The sequence below is a fragment of the Ovis aries genome, chromosome 17 (assembly GCF_016772045.2).
Source record: "Ovis aries strain OAR_USU_Benz2616 breed Rambouillet chromosome 17, ARS-UI_Ramb_v3.0, whole genome shotgun sequence".
NCBI lineage: Eukaryota > Metazoa > Chordata > Mammalia > Artiodactyla > Bovidae > Ovis > Ovis aries.
This window is the reverse complement of record NC_056070.1, coordinates 52,943,854-52,960,332: the sequence shown is the minus strand read 5'-3', so window position 1 is coordinate 52,960,332 and position 16,479 is coordinate 52,943,854. Positions and strand designations below refer to the sequence as shown.

The window sequence follows — 16,479 nt, the reverse complement described above, 5'->3', positions numbered from 1 at the left end:
TGGGGCGACTTCCTATTTCTCTTCTAGAGCAATCTTGGCCTCCCCTGGTCGCCGTAGAAGGGGTTGGGCTTGGTTTTCTCCCGCCAATTTAAACCTGTGGCAAAGACCCTTAAGACTTTAGGAGCGGTTGTGGGAGCGTGGATGCGGGTGAGGTAATTTTGAGTGTTTAATTTCTTCAATTGCAGGTGAGGAGGGGGAGCCACGCTACTATAGGAGCTGGGGGGTGGGGTGGTTTTAGGTCGAAATAGAAACCTCAGCTCAGTTTGGGGTGTTTTCCTCTTAGGACGCCTATGGGAGATGGGTTGGAGTTATTTCTTGCTGGCCCTTGTCTAACTTAAAGCACTTAAGCAAGGAGGCCTATTTGAAACTTTCATTTCGTTTAATTCGTTTATGTGTTCACTCAGCACCCAGTATAATCTCAAACTTAATCACATCACAGGCCTACTTAGTATTTCCACCCTAGCACTGAGGATGAAAGCCAATCTTGTAATCAGGGATTCATTGGTTCCACCTGTTGGTTTAGCCCCCGAAATATCCCATTCTTCATATGGCCCTTCAGCAGCTCCAAACTCATTCCACCCTTTGCATCTTTGATATTCGGCCTGCATCTTTGTGTCCCCAGAGCCTTACATAGTTGCCTTGTCTTGTTATTCGGATCTCAGCTCAGTTGTCTTCTCTTTCCCTGCCCAGATTTTTTTACACGCCACCCCCCATTCACCTGAGCATTGTTTGTAGTTGTGCGTTTACTTATTTTTTTTTTTTAATAGGGAAGCAGTATAACAGTAACTGGCATGAATTTGAATCTTGTCTAGCGACATCGTTAACTCATTTTAGGTGTCCATGGCCCTTTATTTAGTCCCTGATTCATGCTTCTCAGCTGTAAAATGGATTGTTGTGCAGATTAAATGAGTAATACATTCAAACTGTCTTGCCTACTCAATACCCCATTTATTTTTGTCTGTCTTTCCTATGGGATTTGAATTTCATAATGACAAAGACCTTTTCTGTCTTCTTCACAGATGTATTCCCAGCTCTCAAAACAGTGCCTGACACATAGTAGACATTCAGTAAACGTTTGTCAAACGAGTGTGACATACCTGGGAGGCTGATAATATTTCTCTGTTCTTACAGATGGTGGGACTCTGAAACTCATAGAAGTGTTTACTTCAGCCTGTCTTAATCTCCTCCCAATTCCTGCCCAAACACAGCCACTAAAATTATTGTCTATTCTAATGTGCCTTGTTTTCGTGCCCTTGCTTACACTCCTAGTAAGAGCTCTTCCAATATTTAAGAAGCTCCTGTAACCTTAAATACTAGCTCAAATGTTACCTTCTTCCACCAATACAGTAGTGGATTAGCTGCACTTAAAAGTGAGTGCTTGCCATGAAACCAAGCATTGTTTTGTGACCGTTTGAAACTGGCAGTGACCTTTCTGGCTATGTACAACTGTATTCCTATTTTATAGAAGAGAATTGAGGAACAGAAAGGTTAAATTACTTGCTTGACCACAACAGATTAATGTAAAAGAGCCCCAAGTCAAAAATCATTTCTTTCCTATACTGTTACCGTCAAAGATTTAAAATCTCTGAGCAGTTTTCAAAACAACTGTAACTTTTTGGTTATTTTCCCCTCCAGTCTTGATCCAAGCATTGCTTTTCATTTTCGTATTCTATGCCCTGGAGACCCAGTGAAATGAGTTATTTAAGTCCTTGCTGATGAAATAGTTAAGTGACTCCTAAGGTTACCAACACACTCTGGTCCAGTCAGAAGCCTAATCCGTTTTTTTCCACCTCTCCTTAACATTTTCATTTATGGTGTAACAATCTTGGAAACGTGAGTGGACATGGTTTTTTAAGTTTGTCTGGAACCATAACCAACCTAAGGTATACCAGACGATATGCATTCAAAAACTTCACTGTTTTTTGCTATTCTGGTTAAAGATTTTTTTCAAATGAAAGCTTGTTATAATTTCACCTAGGTATACAAAATACTAGAAACTCTAGGACACATTGGTAAGATCGAAATTGCTTGTGTCCCTAAACTAGTATGTTCTTCTCTAGTTATAATCGTAGTTCTAGTTCCATTTATCTTATTGATCCAAAGTGTCTAGTGACAGAAATAACACAGAGAAGTCTCTGTTTATTGGTGTGTATGTGTATATATGTATACATATATATGTGTTTTTAATAAAGCCTTTTTATTTCCCAAGGAGCTGGAGTCTATGCAACAATGTAATTTGGTCTGATTTTACAGTTGTCATAGGGAAGGCAGTGATTCCTGATCAGGAAAACAATCTCAGAAACATGTGGACTGATATTGAGCTGCTAACAAATGATGATACAGGAAGTGGGTACCTAAGTGTTGGTTCAGGAAAAGAACACGGAACTGCTTTATATCAAGTAGATTTACTAGCAAAGATCTCCTCTGAAAAGGTAATGGTTATGTAACTGTTTTCATTCACAAAATTTTTACTGTGTTTAGTAAGACTGGTAGCCACATGGTAGTTGTTTTATAAATGAGTATAGTCCTTTCACAGGGATTCAACGTTTAGTGTCAGGTTACTGGAAATTTCCATCTGAATTCCCTATGCATCATTTTAAGGTCAATACTCCAAACCTAAACTTTTCATAGTTCCTCTTGGCATTTTAGAAACACAGATGTATGCAAAAATGATACAAAGAATATCTACCACCAGCTTAGGAAGTAAAACATTACCTAGAATTGAAGCAAGCCCCTGGGCTCCCTCCCTGATCCCAAGCTCTTCTCATACTCCTACCACTGAGGTTGAGATTGTCCTATCCTTTCCATGAATTTCTGTCTGTATTTTAACTTTGTTCTTTTAATAACTACTCCACCATTCTCGTACCAGGCTTGAAACCTTATTCTCTGCCATCTATGGAAAGTATTGCTATTTGATTTTCGTTCTCAGTAATTTGCTTTTGATAAAATTTTGGTGATCATGGCAAACAAATGTTTCTTTTAGAGAGAGTACAAATGATCTTCTGTCACAGTATTATAGCCCAGGATTCCTCTACTTCTCATAGTACGTTAATGTAATGTTTTAATTAGCTGATTAAGGAAAAAAGTTTTAAAAGAAGGAAAGACCAGATAAGATTTGTAGTTTTTAGAGCTAGAAAGGGAGGGCCTGAGTCTCTGGGAACGTTGTTCATCAAAGGTCTCAAAATGTAGGCTTTTGACTTTTGCTTCAGATGAGCGTTAAAGACGCTAGCAGATAGAGATTTTCAAAAAATCATTCTTTATGCAACTTGTGTCCTGTTGTCAGCCTGTACTGCTTTATGGCATTTGTAAATCATGGAATTTATAAATATTATGAATAATACAAATAAATTTTAGTCCTTGGTATTTATTTGTAAAAGGCAAGAGTGTAAAGAATACTGTAGGTTCTATAATGAGGAAATGGTGTTTATTTTTTATTATTACCAGCAGCCTTAAAAGATGGAAGTGGCCCAGGCCCCTCTTGATCTCTGAGGGCTACTGTTGAAAAAGAATAGTATGTATGGAGCTTTGAATTCAGTTAAGAACTGAAATTTCATCAGTTGTTAGCTTGGGGCATTACTTGTAGCAAATACTGTGTTTGCAACCCATGCTTGCATTTGGTAACTCTTTTTAGGATTTTTCCTTAGACAGGACACAGCAATAAAAAATACCTAGCTGTGCAAGTCAGTGTGTGCCAAATACCAAATGAATGGTACAGACAATACATATAGTAGGAGTTCAGAGAATGGAGAGCTCACTGTGGGTTGGGACAATCTAAGGAGCATTTCATAAACTAGCACCTGACTTGGGCCTTTAGAAGAAGGGGAAATGAAAGCACAACTTAACCAAAATATGTGGAATGCAGCAAAATCAGTGCTTAGAGGGAAACTGCATGCATATATTCGGAGAAGGCAATGACACCCCACTCCAGTACTCCTGCCTGGAAAATCCCATGGACGAAGCCTGGAAGGCTGCAGTCCATGGGGTCGCTGAGGGTCGGACAGACTGAGCGACTTCACTTTCACTTTTCACTTTCACGCATTGGAGAAGGAAATGGCAACCCACTCCAGTGTTCTTGCCTGGAGAATCCCAGGGACGGGGGAGCCTGGTGGGCTGCCGTCTATGCGGTCGCACAGAGTTGGACACGACTGAAGTGACTTAGCAGCAGCAGCAGCAGCATGCATATATTAGAAAAGAAGAAAAATCTAAAGTCAATAATCTTAAGTTTCCAGTTAGGAAACTAGAAAAAGAAAATGGACTTTCCTTGTGGTCCAGTGGTTAAGACTTTACGCTCCCAATGCAACAGGCACAGGTTTGATCCCTGGTTGAGGAATTAAAATCCCGTTGCACAGTGCGGCCAAAAAAAAAGTCTCAAGGTTAAGAGCAATCCAGGCAGAGAAAACAGCCTGAGTTAGATCCCTGGGAGGTGTAGCAGTTTCTTCCTTGGTGTAACTTTTCGCTGTTTGAAGAGGTTAAGAGTGTAAGAAGAATCAGAATGTAGTTTTCAGGAATTACACCTGCAGAAGGTGGCCACTGAAACAGATGTAATATGAGCCAATTTATCAAGCATATGCTATAGACTAGGTTCCCTTCTAAGCCCTGTGCTCTTGTTCAGTGGCTCAGTCATCTCCGACACTGCAACCCCATGGACTGCAGCACGCTAGGCTTCCCTGTCCTTCACTATCTCCCCGAGTTTGCTCAAACTTGTATCCGTTGAGTCAATGATGTCATCCAACCATTTCATCCTCTGTCACCTGCTTCTCCTCTCCTTGATCTTTCCCAGCATCAGGATCTAAGCCCTTTATATGAATTAATTCATGACTCTCCAAACCAGCCAGTGTTGTAGGCATTATTATTGTTTCTGGTTTACTAGAGAGTTAGTTGAGGCATTTGCTTGAGATGACTCAGCTAGTGAGTGACAGCATTCTCAACCACTGAGCTGTCCAACTGCTTCAAGGTACATATGTGTGGGAACCTTTAATCATCAGAAGCTGCAAACTGGAGACTCATATTTGGCTTGCAGTGTTTTTTAAAATGTTGACTGAGCTGCCAATATTTAAAATGTAGAATATTTCACATAAAGATGCAGATTGTCTTGGTAAATTGGAAGCTGTGGCCATGCCAGGGTCACCTTTCCATGGGGCTTTCATTTTGCTGACTCTAGTTTCTGTAGGGCCTTGTGTCCTTCATTTCACAGTACACCACAGCCCCCCTCCCTGTTGTAGCCCGGACACTGAGACTTTATGCCAGTATTGGTTCATTCACTTGTGTTAACACCTGCTGGTTTCTCCAAGCATAAGGTCGACCCTTAGGAAACAAAGGCTTGTACTTGGGAATCCTTTGCCCCGTGCTACGGCAAACAGAGGAGCCTGGCGTGCTGCAGCCCACAGGGTTGCAAAGACTTGGACATGACTTTGAGACTGAGCAACAACAGCAGAAGCAACCCTGGACTATATCCCTGTTTCGGGTTCTGATGGGATTCAAGATGTATCATAGAAAGAAAAGCTTGGGACTTCCCTGATGGTCCAGTGGCTAAGACTCCACGTTCCCAATGCAGGGTTCAATCCCTGGTCAGGAAACTAAATCCTATATGCTGCAACTCAGAGTTCGCATGCCACAACTAAAGACCCTGCATGCCACAAAAAGATCCAGGATCCTGTGTCCCACAACTAAGACACGATGCAGCCAAATAAATAAACATTAAAAAAAAAAAAAAAGAAATGCTTGACTACGAAGTTATATGGGCTCAAGAAAAGAGGCCTGTCAAGTGAAGTTTTAAACTTGGGTGCTTAGGATTATGATGACATTATTAATAACTATTGTTAAACATGTATAAAAATGCTTTATTTTAGTCCTACTTTTCCCTCCTCCAGGCCTCATTAAATCCAAAAATACAAGCATGCAGCTTAAGTGATGGGTTTATTATTATAGCAGACCAATCGGTGATACTGTTGGACAGTATTTGTAGATCTCTTCAGTTACATCTTACATTTGGTAAGTCTAACGTAATGCAGTAAACAAATTAGAAGTCAACTATATCTTGCTACTAATTTCTACAGCATTGCCTTTTCTTTACTCCATTATTTATAAGACTTGAAATTAAACTGATTTTAAGAAATGAATCTTGAGTACGAGATGGAAAGGACACTGAGATGATCCTTTCTGTCAATAAGTCTAGGGAAAAGCATACTAGGAGAGCAACAGTTGATTTGCATGGTTTTTGTATTAGTAGAAAACTGGGCTTCCTTGGTGGCTCAGCGGTAAAGAATCCGCCTGTAACGCAGGAGACACAGGTTTGATCCCTGGGTCAGGAAGATCCCCTGGAGAAGGGCATGGTAACCCATTCCAGTATTGCCTGGAGAATCCCATGGACAGAGGAGCCTGGTGCGCCACAGTCCATGAGGTCGCAGAGTCAGACACCACTGAAGCGACTTAGGACACATGCATGTTCAAGTTCCTGGATCTTGTGTATAATTTCAATACCATCAAGAGATGTTTGAATACTTCTAGCACTATAAATGTTTAAAAAGTGCTTATGAATGAATTCCTATTGGATTAAAGAGCTTTAAGTATGTATATGCAAATATGGACTTAAGAGTAAACTAAGGGACAAACAAGTCAGAGGTTTTGTTGAAAAATAGGTGAAAATATTGTGAAACTTTTTCTGAAATTTTGAGAGAAATTGAAGTGTTTGTGTGAGAACAGCTGAAAAGTAATGACTTATTTTAAAACAAACTTAGCTGAAAAGGAATTAGAAGGTATGCACGTGAAAACAAAATCTTGATTTCAACATGTAGGAGGAAAACCCATATTTTGTGTAATCTTAGCATATCTACCCTGATGGGGCCACAAGATGCAGTTTCACCGATGGAAAGTGAGATTCTGTCTACATATAGTACTCTGTGTACAGATATTGCTAGTGAATAATTTTAGTTATAAACAATTTACATTCTACTGCCTTTTGTCTTAGTCTTCCCCTTGCAGTCTTCACATCCCCCTGGCCTTCTTCCTGTTGTGCAGACAATAACTTAGTCACCTCCTTCAAATTTTTGTTCAGATCTGACAAAGGGAGCTGTCCTGAGCACTCCAATTAATACCACATGGCTCTTCCGAGCTCTGTTTCCCTCCTCTGTATCACTTTGTTTGTGTCATATAATTAGATTGTTATGCTGACTGTTTATCATCTATTTCTGCCTTAGCATTTGAGTTCCATGAAGATGGGACTCTTGGTAATATTCTCAGATGTATACAGAAGGCCTTGAACAATGCTTAGCCTATCAGTGCTCAGCAAATATTTATTGACTAAGAGTCAGTAGCATTCCTTTTGGCATTAATCACTACTTTCCTGAAATATTTAAAAGAAGCTTCTTAAATAGTTGACTTTTAATAACAAAATTTGTAATTCTTTGTATTGAAAATAAACATTTTTGGAGGAAGCTTGGCATAACTTTGATTTGAAATTTTCAGATACTGAAGTGGACGTAGTTGGCCTGTGTCAAGAAGGAAAGTTTCTTTTGGTTGGGGAGAGAAGTGGCAACCTACATCTTATTCATGTAACATCAAAGCTAACATTACTCACCAATGTAAGACCTTGTTACCTTGTTATGTTTTTCATATCTATTATCTAAATTCTAAACTATCTCTTAGCTAAAAACTCTAGCAAAGTATTGCTTGATTTGTGTTTTAAATTAAAAGAATAATACTTTTTAACGTTGAATTTAAGAATCATAGCTTAGAAACTGAAAAAATGCACCACCTAAAAGTTAAGAATTATGTTTTATTGGGTGGACTTTCTGAGAACCTCAAGTCCAGGGGGCAGTCTTTCAAGATAGCTCTGAGGGACTGCTCTGAAAAAGTAAGGGAGGAGCTAGGATATATAGGAGTTTTGCAAGACAGACCATATAGTCGGAAGGTCAAAAGAGCACTGTTAACTAAAGAAAATCAGGTATCTCAGGTTAATGAATTTAGTGTTTTCTGTGTATGGGAAGATGCAAGAGTGGGCTCACTGAAATCATTCCTTGATTTATGCACCTTTACCACCCAGGGCCAGTATCAGGTGCTTCCCCATCCAGAGTCCCCTCGGTGTACACTTGGAGTAACTGCCGTGGCTGAGGGCTGGCCAGTGGGCAGCCTGTTCGTCTTCATCCTGAGTTCCCTCCTGGCTGTATGTGGCCGCAGCATCCTTTGCTGATATGGCAGGCAACATTTTTTAATCCACAAAACATGACATAAGTGCAAAACTGAAAAATTGCAGTTTGAAGACTGTATACTTGTCCATAATAGTTTTCCATTTCAAGACTAAAATGTTTGGGATATAGGTAGAATTATTGCTAATGATAATTGATAACCCTCAAGTTTAAAGAAAATAATCTTTGATTGTATTTTTCTGGGTTTAATCTTATTATTTGATATTAATTTGTAATTAGGCATTTGTTCAGAAAGCTAACGATGAAAATCAGTGTACTTACCGGAATCTTGTTATTGAGAAAGATAGTTCAAGTGAGGGTAAGTTTTTAAATTTCTTTTTAAATATCTTCTTAATAATGTTCAGTTAAAAAATCAGATTTGTATTTAATACATTAGATAAATTAATTTGCTCTAGGTGGCTCAGTTGGTAAAGAATCCGCCTGCAATGCAGGAAACCTGGGTTTGATCCCTGGGTTGGAAAGATCCCCTGGAGGAGGAAATCAACCCACTCCAGTATTCTTGCCTGGAGAATCCCCGTGGACAGAGGAGCCTGGCAGGCTATAGTCCATGGGGTCACAAAGAGTGGGACATGATTGAGTGACTAACACTTACACAAAGTTAAACTTTTGGGGTGCAATTAATATTGTTTTAAAAAATAAGTTTATTTTAGATCTTTTCAGAGGCTTAAATGTTAACTCTTCTTAAATAATATATCCTAAACTTTTTTCATAGTTTTAAGAGTTCTGTAGATAATTAAGGATACATAATGTTCTTTTAAAATGTTCTTATGGATTTTAGTATATTTATTATACTTGCTTTTAACAGATATTAACTGGACTTTATTTTGATGTAGCTGAGATTATTTTTTCCTGGCAAATGAAGTTTGGTTTATAAAAGTTTCTAAGAAGTAATTTTGTTTTTACAGATAATTTACAAGCTCTTTATAAATAACTTTTATCTGTGTTGCTACTATGTTATTTGGTTATTAGACTTTAAACGAGCAAATGGACATATTTTTAAGCTAGATCCAGACTCTGGTTTAAATTTTATATTGATGTGCCTTTTAAAGAAGCTGGCTTTATTTTATTTTAATAGATACCTATTATATGCTGCTTCTTACAAACAATGGACTTTTTTATATTACGAACCTGCAGCTTGTAAAAATTCAACAAGGTAAGTAATGTATTATTTTATTACTGATTTGCAGTGAAATTTTTTTTTTTTTTTGAGCAAAGGGCTCTTTTTTAATCAATAATTTTATTAATTTTTTGTTTTCACTGGGTCTTCATTGGTGAGCATGTGCTTTCTCTATTTACAGAGATCAGGAATTCTGCTCTCCCATTGGGATGTGCAGGCTTTTCATTGTTGTGGCTTCTCTTCCGTTGGAACACGGGCTCTAAGGGAGCATGGGCTTCAGTAGTTGCAGTTCCTGAGCTGTAGAGCACAGGCTCTGTAGTTGTGGTGCATAGGCTTAGTTGCTTCTCAGCATGTGGGATCTTCCCAAACCAGGAATTGAACCTGTGTCTCCTGCATTGGCAAGCATAGTCTTTACCGCTGAGTCACCAGGGAAGCCCCACGGCAATATTTCGTACGAGTTTTCCAAGTGATTTTAATATAGTCTCTGAGAATATTTTAGTGTAACTCTATTCTTTGATACTGGGTATACTTTGAGTATTTATAATATACTTATTCTCCAAGTTAGGGCTGCAACAGAATCTGAAGAAATATTTATTTATAGCCTTCGAGGGCTTTACTACTTAGTCGGAGAGACGAGCGATATGCTAGCATAGTAATAAATGCTTTTTGCTGGAATGAATGAACCTGTAAACTGAAATGATTACGTTAACAATTAATAATACAGAGCAGTAATCTAGAGTGTGTTAGTGAATTGTGTGGATCCTATATCCCTCTGAGCTGACAGAGATTGAGGAATTGATTCTAGGCATGTATTCAACAATTGTTTTTTTAAAGATCTACTATGTGCTAAGAAGGCTTCTCAGGTGGCACTAGAGATAAGGAACCCGCCTGCCAATGCAGGAGACATAGGAGATAAGAGTTCGATCCCTGGGTTGGGAAGATCCCCTGGAGGAGGGCATGAAAACCCACTCCAGTATGTTTGCCTGGAGAATCCCATGAACACAGGAGCCTGGTGGGCTACAGTCCATAGGGTCACAAAGGTCACAGAGAGTTGGACCCAACTGAAGCGACTGTGCATGAGTGCATACCTGTGCTAAGAGTGTGCCAGATCCTGGGGATATGAGGAGATTTAAGATACACGGTTCTCTAAAGTTTGAGGAAGGAGCCAGACAAGTGACACAGCTCTTCCAGAAGGGAGTGCAAAGTGAAGAAGACACCACAGGTAGCACTTCAGAGCTTGCCTAGGAGAGTTGGGACAGGGAGAAGACTGTGAGTAGGAAGAACCTCGGTGAGCGAACGTGTGGAGAGGCACTATAAGGATGGAAGACCCGCTGGCGGGTGCCCTGAGTACAACGTGCCATCGCAGTTTATTTCTTTGGTCAAGGGCAAAACTGAAAAGCCACCAGCACTTTATTAACTTCTGACCAGTTGTTCTTCTCACTAGATTGTATATAATTCATCCTGACACAAAAGGGGAGACTCATATGTATTTTATTTCATAGTATAAATTTAGCCTACTTTCTCTTTTTTCATGCAGCGATTGAAAAGGCAGACTTCAGTACAGCTAAGACGGTAAGAAGACAAAACCACACTGTCTTCTTAAAACTTAAATGCCAGTTTAAAAAAGTGTTTCTGCATAATTGTCTGATGGTTGATTTGGGGGAATTAGCATGATGAAACATTTTAATGACATTCCCATTAAAAGATACATTTGTAACTATTGACTTAACTGATTTTTATCAATCTTTCCAAGGAGTTTGGAATATGGAGCATATATATAACATTCTTATTTTTTTTAAATCTTGCAGTTACAAGGACAAATCAAGTCCAGCTTTACTTCTACTGAGAATTATCATACTCTCGGTTGTCTCAATCTTGTGGCTGGTGATTTAGCAAGCGAAATCCCTGTGATAATTGGGGTAATTCTTTTTTTTTTATAAAATGTCAAATTTCTTTTTCTGAAATGTTTCTTCATTAAAACATAGTTTTGGCAAAATTTTGAATTTGTAGTGTATAGCAGAGACAGGGAAATTAGAAAATTTCATGAAATTAACTCATTAAGTTAACTAAGTTTCTACATTGGAAAAACTATTGCATCTTTATTTTCACTAATCTCTACCTGACATTTAGCATGTCTTTCAGTTAGGGCTTCCCAGGTGGCTCAGATGGTAAAGAATCTGCCTGTAATACAGGAGACCTGGATTCGATCCTTGGGTCCAGAAGATCTGCTCAAGAAGGGGATGACTTCTAGTATTCTTGCCTGGAGAATTCCATGGAGAAGAGCCTGATGGGCTGTATAGTCCATGGGGTTGCAAAGAGATGAGCGACTAACACTTTGACTTTTCATGTCAGCTATGAGTGCAACAGCAGCGAACAAAACACCTAATATCATATTCACGGAGTAGGCAAAACTTCTATATTGTATTATATTATTACAGCATTTACAACATTTTTGCTTGCCAAATTTATATATTAAGCAGGCATTTTTCCCCATCTAGTGAGTGTATCCTGTTCAGTATTTCATTGGGCTTCAAATATTTTGAAATGAATATTTATGAATTTTTTTCAAATAGTAGTTATTTTAATGACAGTACTTCATCAAGCACTGTATTTATCTCATAATTCTAGAGGAAGTCTTAAAGCTTATCTGGTGTCTCTAAGTTGCCTAAAAGTGCCTGTTCCTTATTAAATGTTCATGTGGTAGGAGTTCACTCTTGTTTCCATTCTGTTCTCTTGAAAACTAAGAGAGGAACAGGATAAGAGCTAGCTGAACTTGAATATATATAAATATATTTTGAAATTAGTCACATGTACAACTTTGATGTTTCTACTTGGAAGAGAGCTTGGGTCTAAAACCAAGTTTGTAATTGACATACTGTTTTCACTTCTGTAGGGAACTGGCAATTGTGCATTATCAAAATGGGAGCCAGATTCTTCAAGGAAAGGGATGACAGTTAAGAGTGTTATTGATTCAGAGATTATCAAAGGTAAAAATAAGTTAATGAAACTACTTTTGGTAATTGAAAGTGAGTTGTTATTTTCATGTCAATATGCTAAGTCTAGCATGTGGACGGGCCATTTTAGCAAATAACGCTTGCACACAAGCCAGCTTATTAGTCTATGATTGTCTGCATATTTGACTTCTTGGAGTGTTACAGTTGTTACTCTTCGTTCTGGGAGGTTTTTTGTTTTAGTAGTCATCCAGAAAAGTAGAGGGGAGGGAATAAATGGGAATGGAAACTTCTTGTTTACGTGTACTTCTGCCTTTTCATAAGTATGTTAGTTTACTGTCTTAAATATAGCAATACGTAACCCAGAAACGTAGTCCTTACACACCTTGCTTTCTCTTTTGTAGGTGCAAAGAAGTTCCAGCTAATAGACAACCTACTTTTTGTTCTTGATACCAATGTATGTTTCTGATACTTCGCCTTAAGTATTTTCACTTGGTATTATATTTAACAGTGGAAATGTTGTTAAACTTAACCAAGACAACTACTTTAGCTGGGGTGAATTACTGTCTTGTGTAATGTACTTTATTTTAGTTACATATCAAAAGATAGATTCCCAAATATAAATTTTTAGTCATTAAAAGGATGTATCAATGAAATGTCTCTTGCAGAACGTGTTGAGCTTATGGGATATTTACACCCTAACTCCCATATGGAACTGGCCTGTGCTTCATGTAGAAGAGTTTCTTCTCACCACAGAAGCAGAGTCACCTTCATCAGTCACCTGGTACATTATGACACTTACATTGATTTCCCTTCTGTTAGAACCAGGTTTCTTGCCTGGTTCTGATCAGATCTTTGCTAACCCGTGGTCTGTACAATCCATGGAATTATCCAGACCAGAATACAGGAGTGGGTAGCCTTCCCTTCTCCAAGGACTCTTCCCAACTCAGGGATTGAACCTAGGTCTCCCGCATTGCAGGCGGATTCTTTACCAGCTGAGCCACCAGGGAAGCCCCATTATGTGTTACATTCCAAATAACTGTGAACAGACTGACAGGGTAAAGACTATTTCATTGTTAGCCATTAAGAACAAATAGGTTAGGCAAAAACCTCCAAGTGAAAGTGTTAGAAAGAGTGTCAGTCTAGGCCATAAACATTGAGAAGTCAAATTCATTATCTTCTGTGTGAATAAATTTTTGTACAAGGATATCACTTTGACTTAGCTTATGCCTAGCAACTGGCTTATGTGATTCACTTAAACCTTTTCTCTTTCAGGCAAGGGATTACAAATCTCAAATTAGTGGCTCTGACAACTACTACTAATAAGAAGGTTTGGGAGAATTTTTTTCATATTTGTCCGTATTAAGTGTTAGAAATAGCATTAATACAAAACTAGTTGTTAAGTAGTGCTCGAAATACATTAGCTCTTAGTTCACACAGGTACTTGACAGATCAGAAATAACCCTGCAGAGCTCTTTTTTCTCATCTAAAAAAAAATAGTATAAATCTCTGTTCCATACTTTAATTGGAGCATTTCCACAAGAAAATGCTTATTATAGTGATACTTCATACTTCTGACACTAAGGAATTACATTTGCCTTAGTTACATTTGCCTTACATTTACATTTGTCTTCCAGATTACATTTGCCTTAGGTTCAAATTGTAAAATGGACTCCAGGTAGTGGATTTAGAAGATGGGATAGGATGTAATTTTATATGTAACCTTTAAATAATACAGTAACAGATTTACTTATTTTTTCATTTAACTTTGTATCAAATGTTTTCATCTGTGTCCTGGACTGTGAAGTGCTGTCTTGTGCTTAAAGGTTTATATTGACCCAAGACATTCATTGCTGTCCTATTTTTCTTAGATGAAAAACCTCGTGGTCTGTTCATTACCTGCAATGGAAATACTGTATTCTTTGGAAGTATCTAGTATTTCTTCTCTGGTGCAAACAGGAATTAGCACGGTAAGGTGACATGTATTTTGAACTACTTTATAGCAACAACAACAAAAACAATTAAGAATAACTGAGTCAAAAATGAGTGGAACCTAGTGGAATACCTGGATAGATCTCAGGTTTATAACCATATTTATTATTAGCAGAGGTCCTGAGATACATTTATTTGTAGGGGGTCAGTTTTCATTTAAAAAGACAAGAAAATTAATTGACTAAGACATCAGTCAATTGCATATTCAGTTTTCTTGTCTGTTCACAGGGAATATAAATGATCATTAATTTGGTAGAGGTTATCACTTTTTACTTATTTTTTAACTGTTATCCTAAAAAAAATTTTTTTACTATGTTTGATCTCTTTTTTTATACACACGCCCTGTATTTTTTCCAAACCATTTGGAAATTGCTTACAGACATCATAACCTCTCATCTCTAATTTCAGCAGGTATCTCCTAAAGAGTCAAGCCATTCTTCTAAAACATAGTCATCACACTCACAACATTTAACATTAATGCAATATTATTGTGAAATACGCCATCCAAATTCAAATTTTACCAATAGTGCCAATCACTTGAGAACTTTTTTTTTTTTTCCTAACCTAGGATTCAGTCAAGCATCACAAATTGAATTTTGTTGTTGTGGTCACATGGTGGTTTACTTTAATCTCTAAAACTTCCCTAGTCTTATTTTCGTCTATTCCGACACATTTTCTTGAGTACCAGTAGAATGGTTGAATGTTCCTCCATTTGGATCTGTCAGCCTCGTCATGATTAGATTTGTGCTGAGCTTTCTGGCCAGGATCCTGCATAGGTGATATTGTGTCCTGACTGGATCACGTTAAGGGACTCAAGTTTACTTGTCTTGTTATTGGTGCTGTTAAATTTGATCACTTGGTTAAAGCATATCTGCCAGATTTCTTCCTTGTAAAGGTATATGTTCCCCCTGATAATTAGTAAGTAATTTCTGTTGTACTATTTTGAGACTATGGGAATATTCTTTTCCTCAACAGTTTTTCCCAGTAATTTTAGAATCCGTTCTTGGATAATTTCTGCCTAAACCAGTTGTTACTGTAGTAACTATAAAGTGAATTGATTCCATTTCTCAATTTTAAACGTTTTTGTTATTGTAGGATACCATATACCTTCTGGAAGGAATTTGCGAAAATGATCCAAGGTACGTCATATTTTGTTTATCAGATACATCATTAAATAACACCACAGTTAAATTTTATTTACTAATATTAAATGACAACTGTCAATATTAACATGTTTTTTTCAGTCTGTCTGAAGACTCGGTCTCCGTTTTAGCACTCAGATGTCTTACAGAAGCTTTACCGGAAAATAGGTAACTTCTCCTTTTCTTCTAAGCCTTACCTTAATGAAAGACTTGAATTCCCTGATTAATAAAAATTTTACTGAAATTTCTTTTCAATTTTTCAGATTGAGTCGGTTACTTCACAAACACAGATTTGCTGAAGCTGAGAGCTTTGCCATTCAGTTTGGACTAGATGTTGAGGTAATTATTCATGTATTCATTCATGCATTAAAAGCATTTCTTCATGTACTAGAGGCTAAGGAGACAAACAGGTAAAACATGATTGAAATTTACTGTGATCAGACCTGTAATTAAGATATGACCAAAATAGAGGAAGGGATTCAGAGGAGAAATTGAACTTTTAAGTAGGGTGGGAAGACTTCCTGGAGGAGGTAATTTTATGTCATATCTTGAAGATATTCCTGATAGTCCTGGGAGAGGAAGGGAATTCTAAGTATTAGGACACATGAAGAAAGTGAGGGATGGGACTTTCCTGGCAAACCAGTGGTTGAGGCTTCGCCAACCAAAACGGATGGGATTGCAGGTTTGATTCCTGGTCAGGGAGCTAGGATCCCTCATGCCTGGAGGCTGGAACACCAAAGCATGGAGCAGAAACAACATTGTAACAAATCCAGCGAAAACTTAAAAAGGAAAAATTCATCCCTTATTAAAAAGAAATTCACACATATTAAAAAGAAAGAAAGTGAGAGAGTCTTATGGTTTCCAGAAACTCCTAGTAATTAGTCAGGACTAGCATATAGGTTCAATGTGCATAGAAAAAAAAAGGAGATGATGGAGAAGATCAGAGTCTGGAAGGCTTTGTGTGTACTGCAGAGGATTTAGGTTTTGTTCTGCAGGTGATAGGGTGCTACTAAGAATTTCGGTGTATAAAGAGGGGAAATTGATAATGGGATTGAACCCATATCTCAGTTGGA

The 16,479-nt window shown here is 37.9% G+C and overlaps 1 protein-coding gene across 6 annotated transcripts in view; it reads left to right on the top strand.

Annotated features, from left to right (window-relative positions):
* Positions 1-119: 119 nt before the first annotated feature.
* Positions 120-16,479, top strand: part of KNTC1 (kinetochore associated 1) — a 68,102-nt gene continuing 51,742 nt past the window's right edge. For 4 of the 6 annotated variants that reach the window (XM_042234592.2, XM_060401137.1, XM_004017331.5 and 1 more), the window contains exons 1-16: positions 120-152; positions 2,254-2,432; positions 5,871-5,991; positions 7,465-7,580; positions 8,424-8,502; positions 9,280-9,357; positions 10,859-10,893; positions 11,130-11,240; positions 12,215-12,308; positions 12,677-12,729; positions 12,941-13,056; positions 13,548-13,602; positions 14,144-14,242; positions 15,360-15,403; positions 15,509-15,574; positions 15,670-15,745. In XM_042234592.2, the coding sequence (XP_042090526.1) occupies positions 2,304-2,432; positions 5,871-5,991; positions 7,465-7,580; positions 8,424-8,502; positions 9,280-9,357; positions 10,859-10,893; positions 11,130-11,240; positions 12,215-12,308; positions 12,677-12,729; positions 12,941-13,056; positions 13,548-13,602; positions 14,144-14,242; positions 15,360-15,403; positions 15,509-15,574; positions 15,670-15,745 (1,272 nt within the window). In that variant the 5' untranslated portion in view covers positions 120-152; positions 2,254-2,303. Of the gene's footprint in view, positions 186-2,253; positions 2,433-5,870; positions 5,992-7,464; positions 7,581-8,423; positions 8,503-9,279; positions 9,358-10,858; positions 10,894-11,129; positions 11,241-12,214; positions 12,309-12,676; positions 12,730-12,940; positions 13,057-13,547; positions 13,603-14,143; positions 14,243-15,359; positions 15,404-15,508; positions 15,575-15,669; positions 15,746-16,479 lie in introns of all 6 variants that reach the window. The other 2 variants (XM_042234591.2, XM_060401136.1) reach the window with 1 other exon arrangement.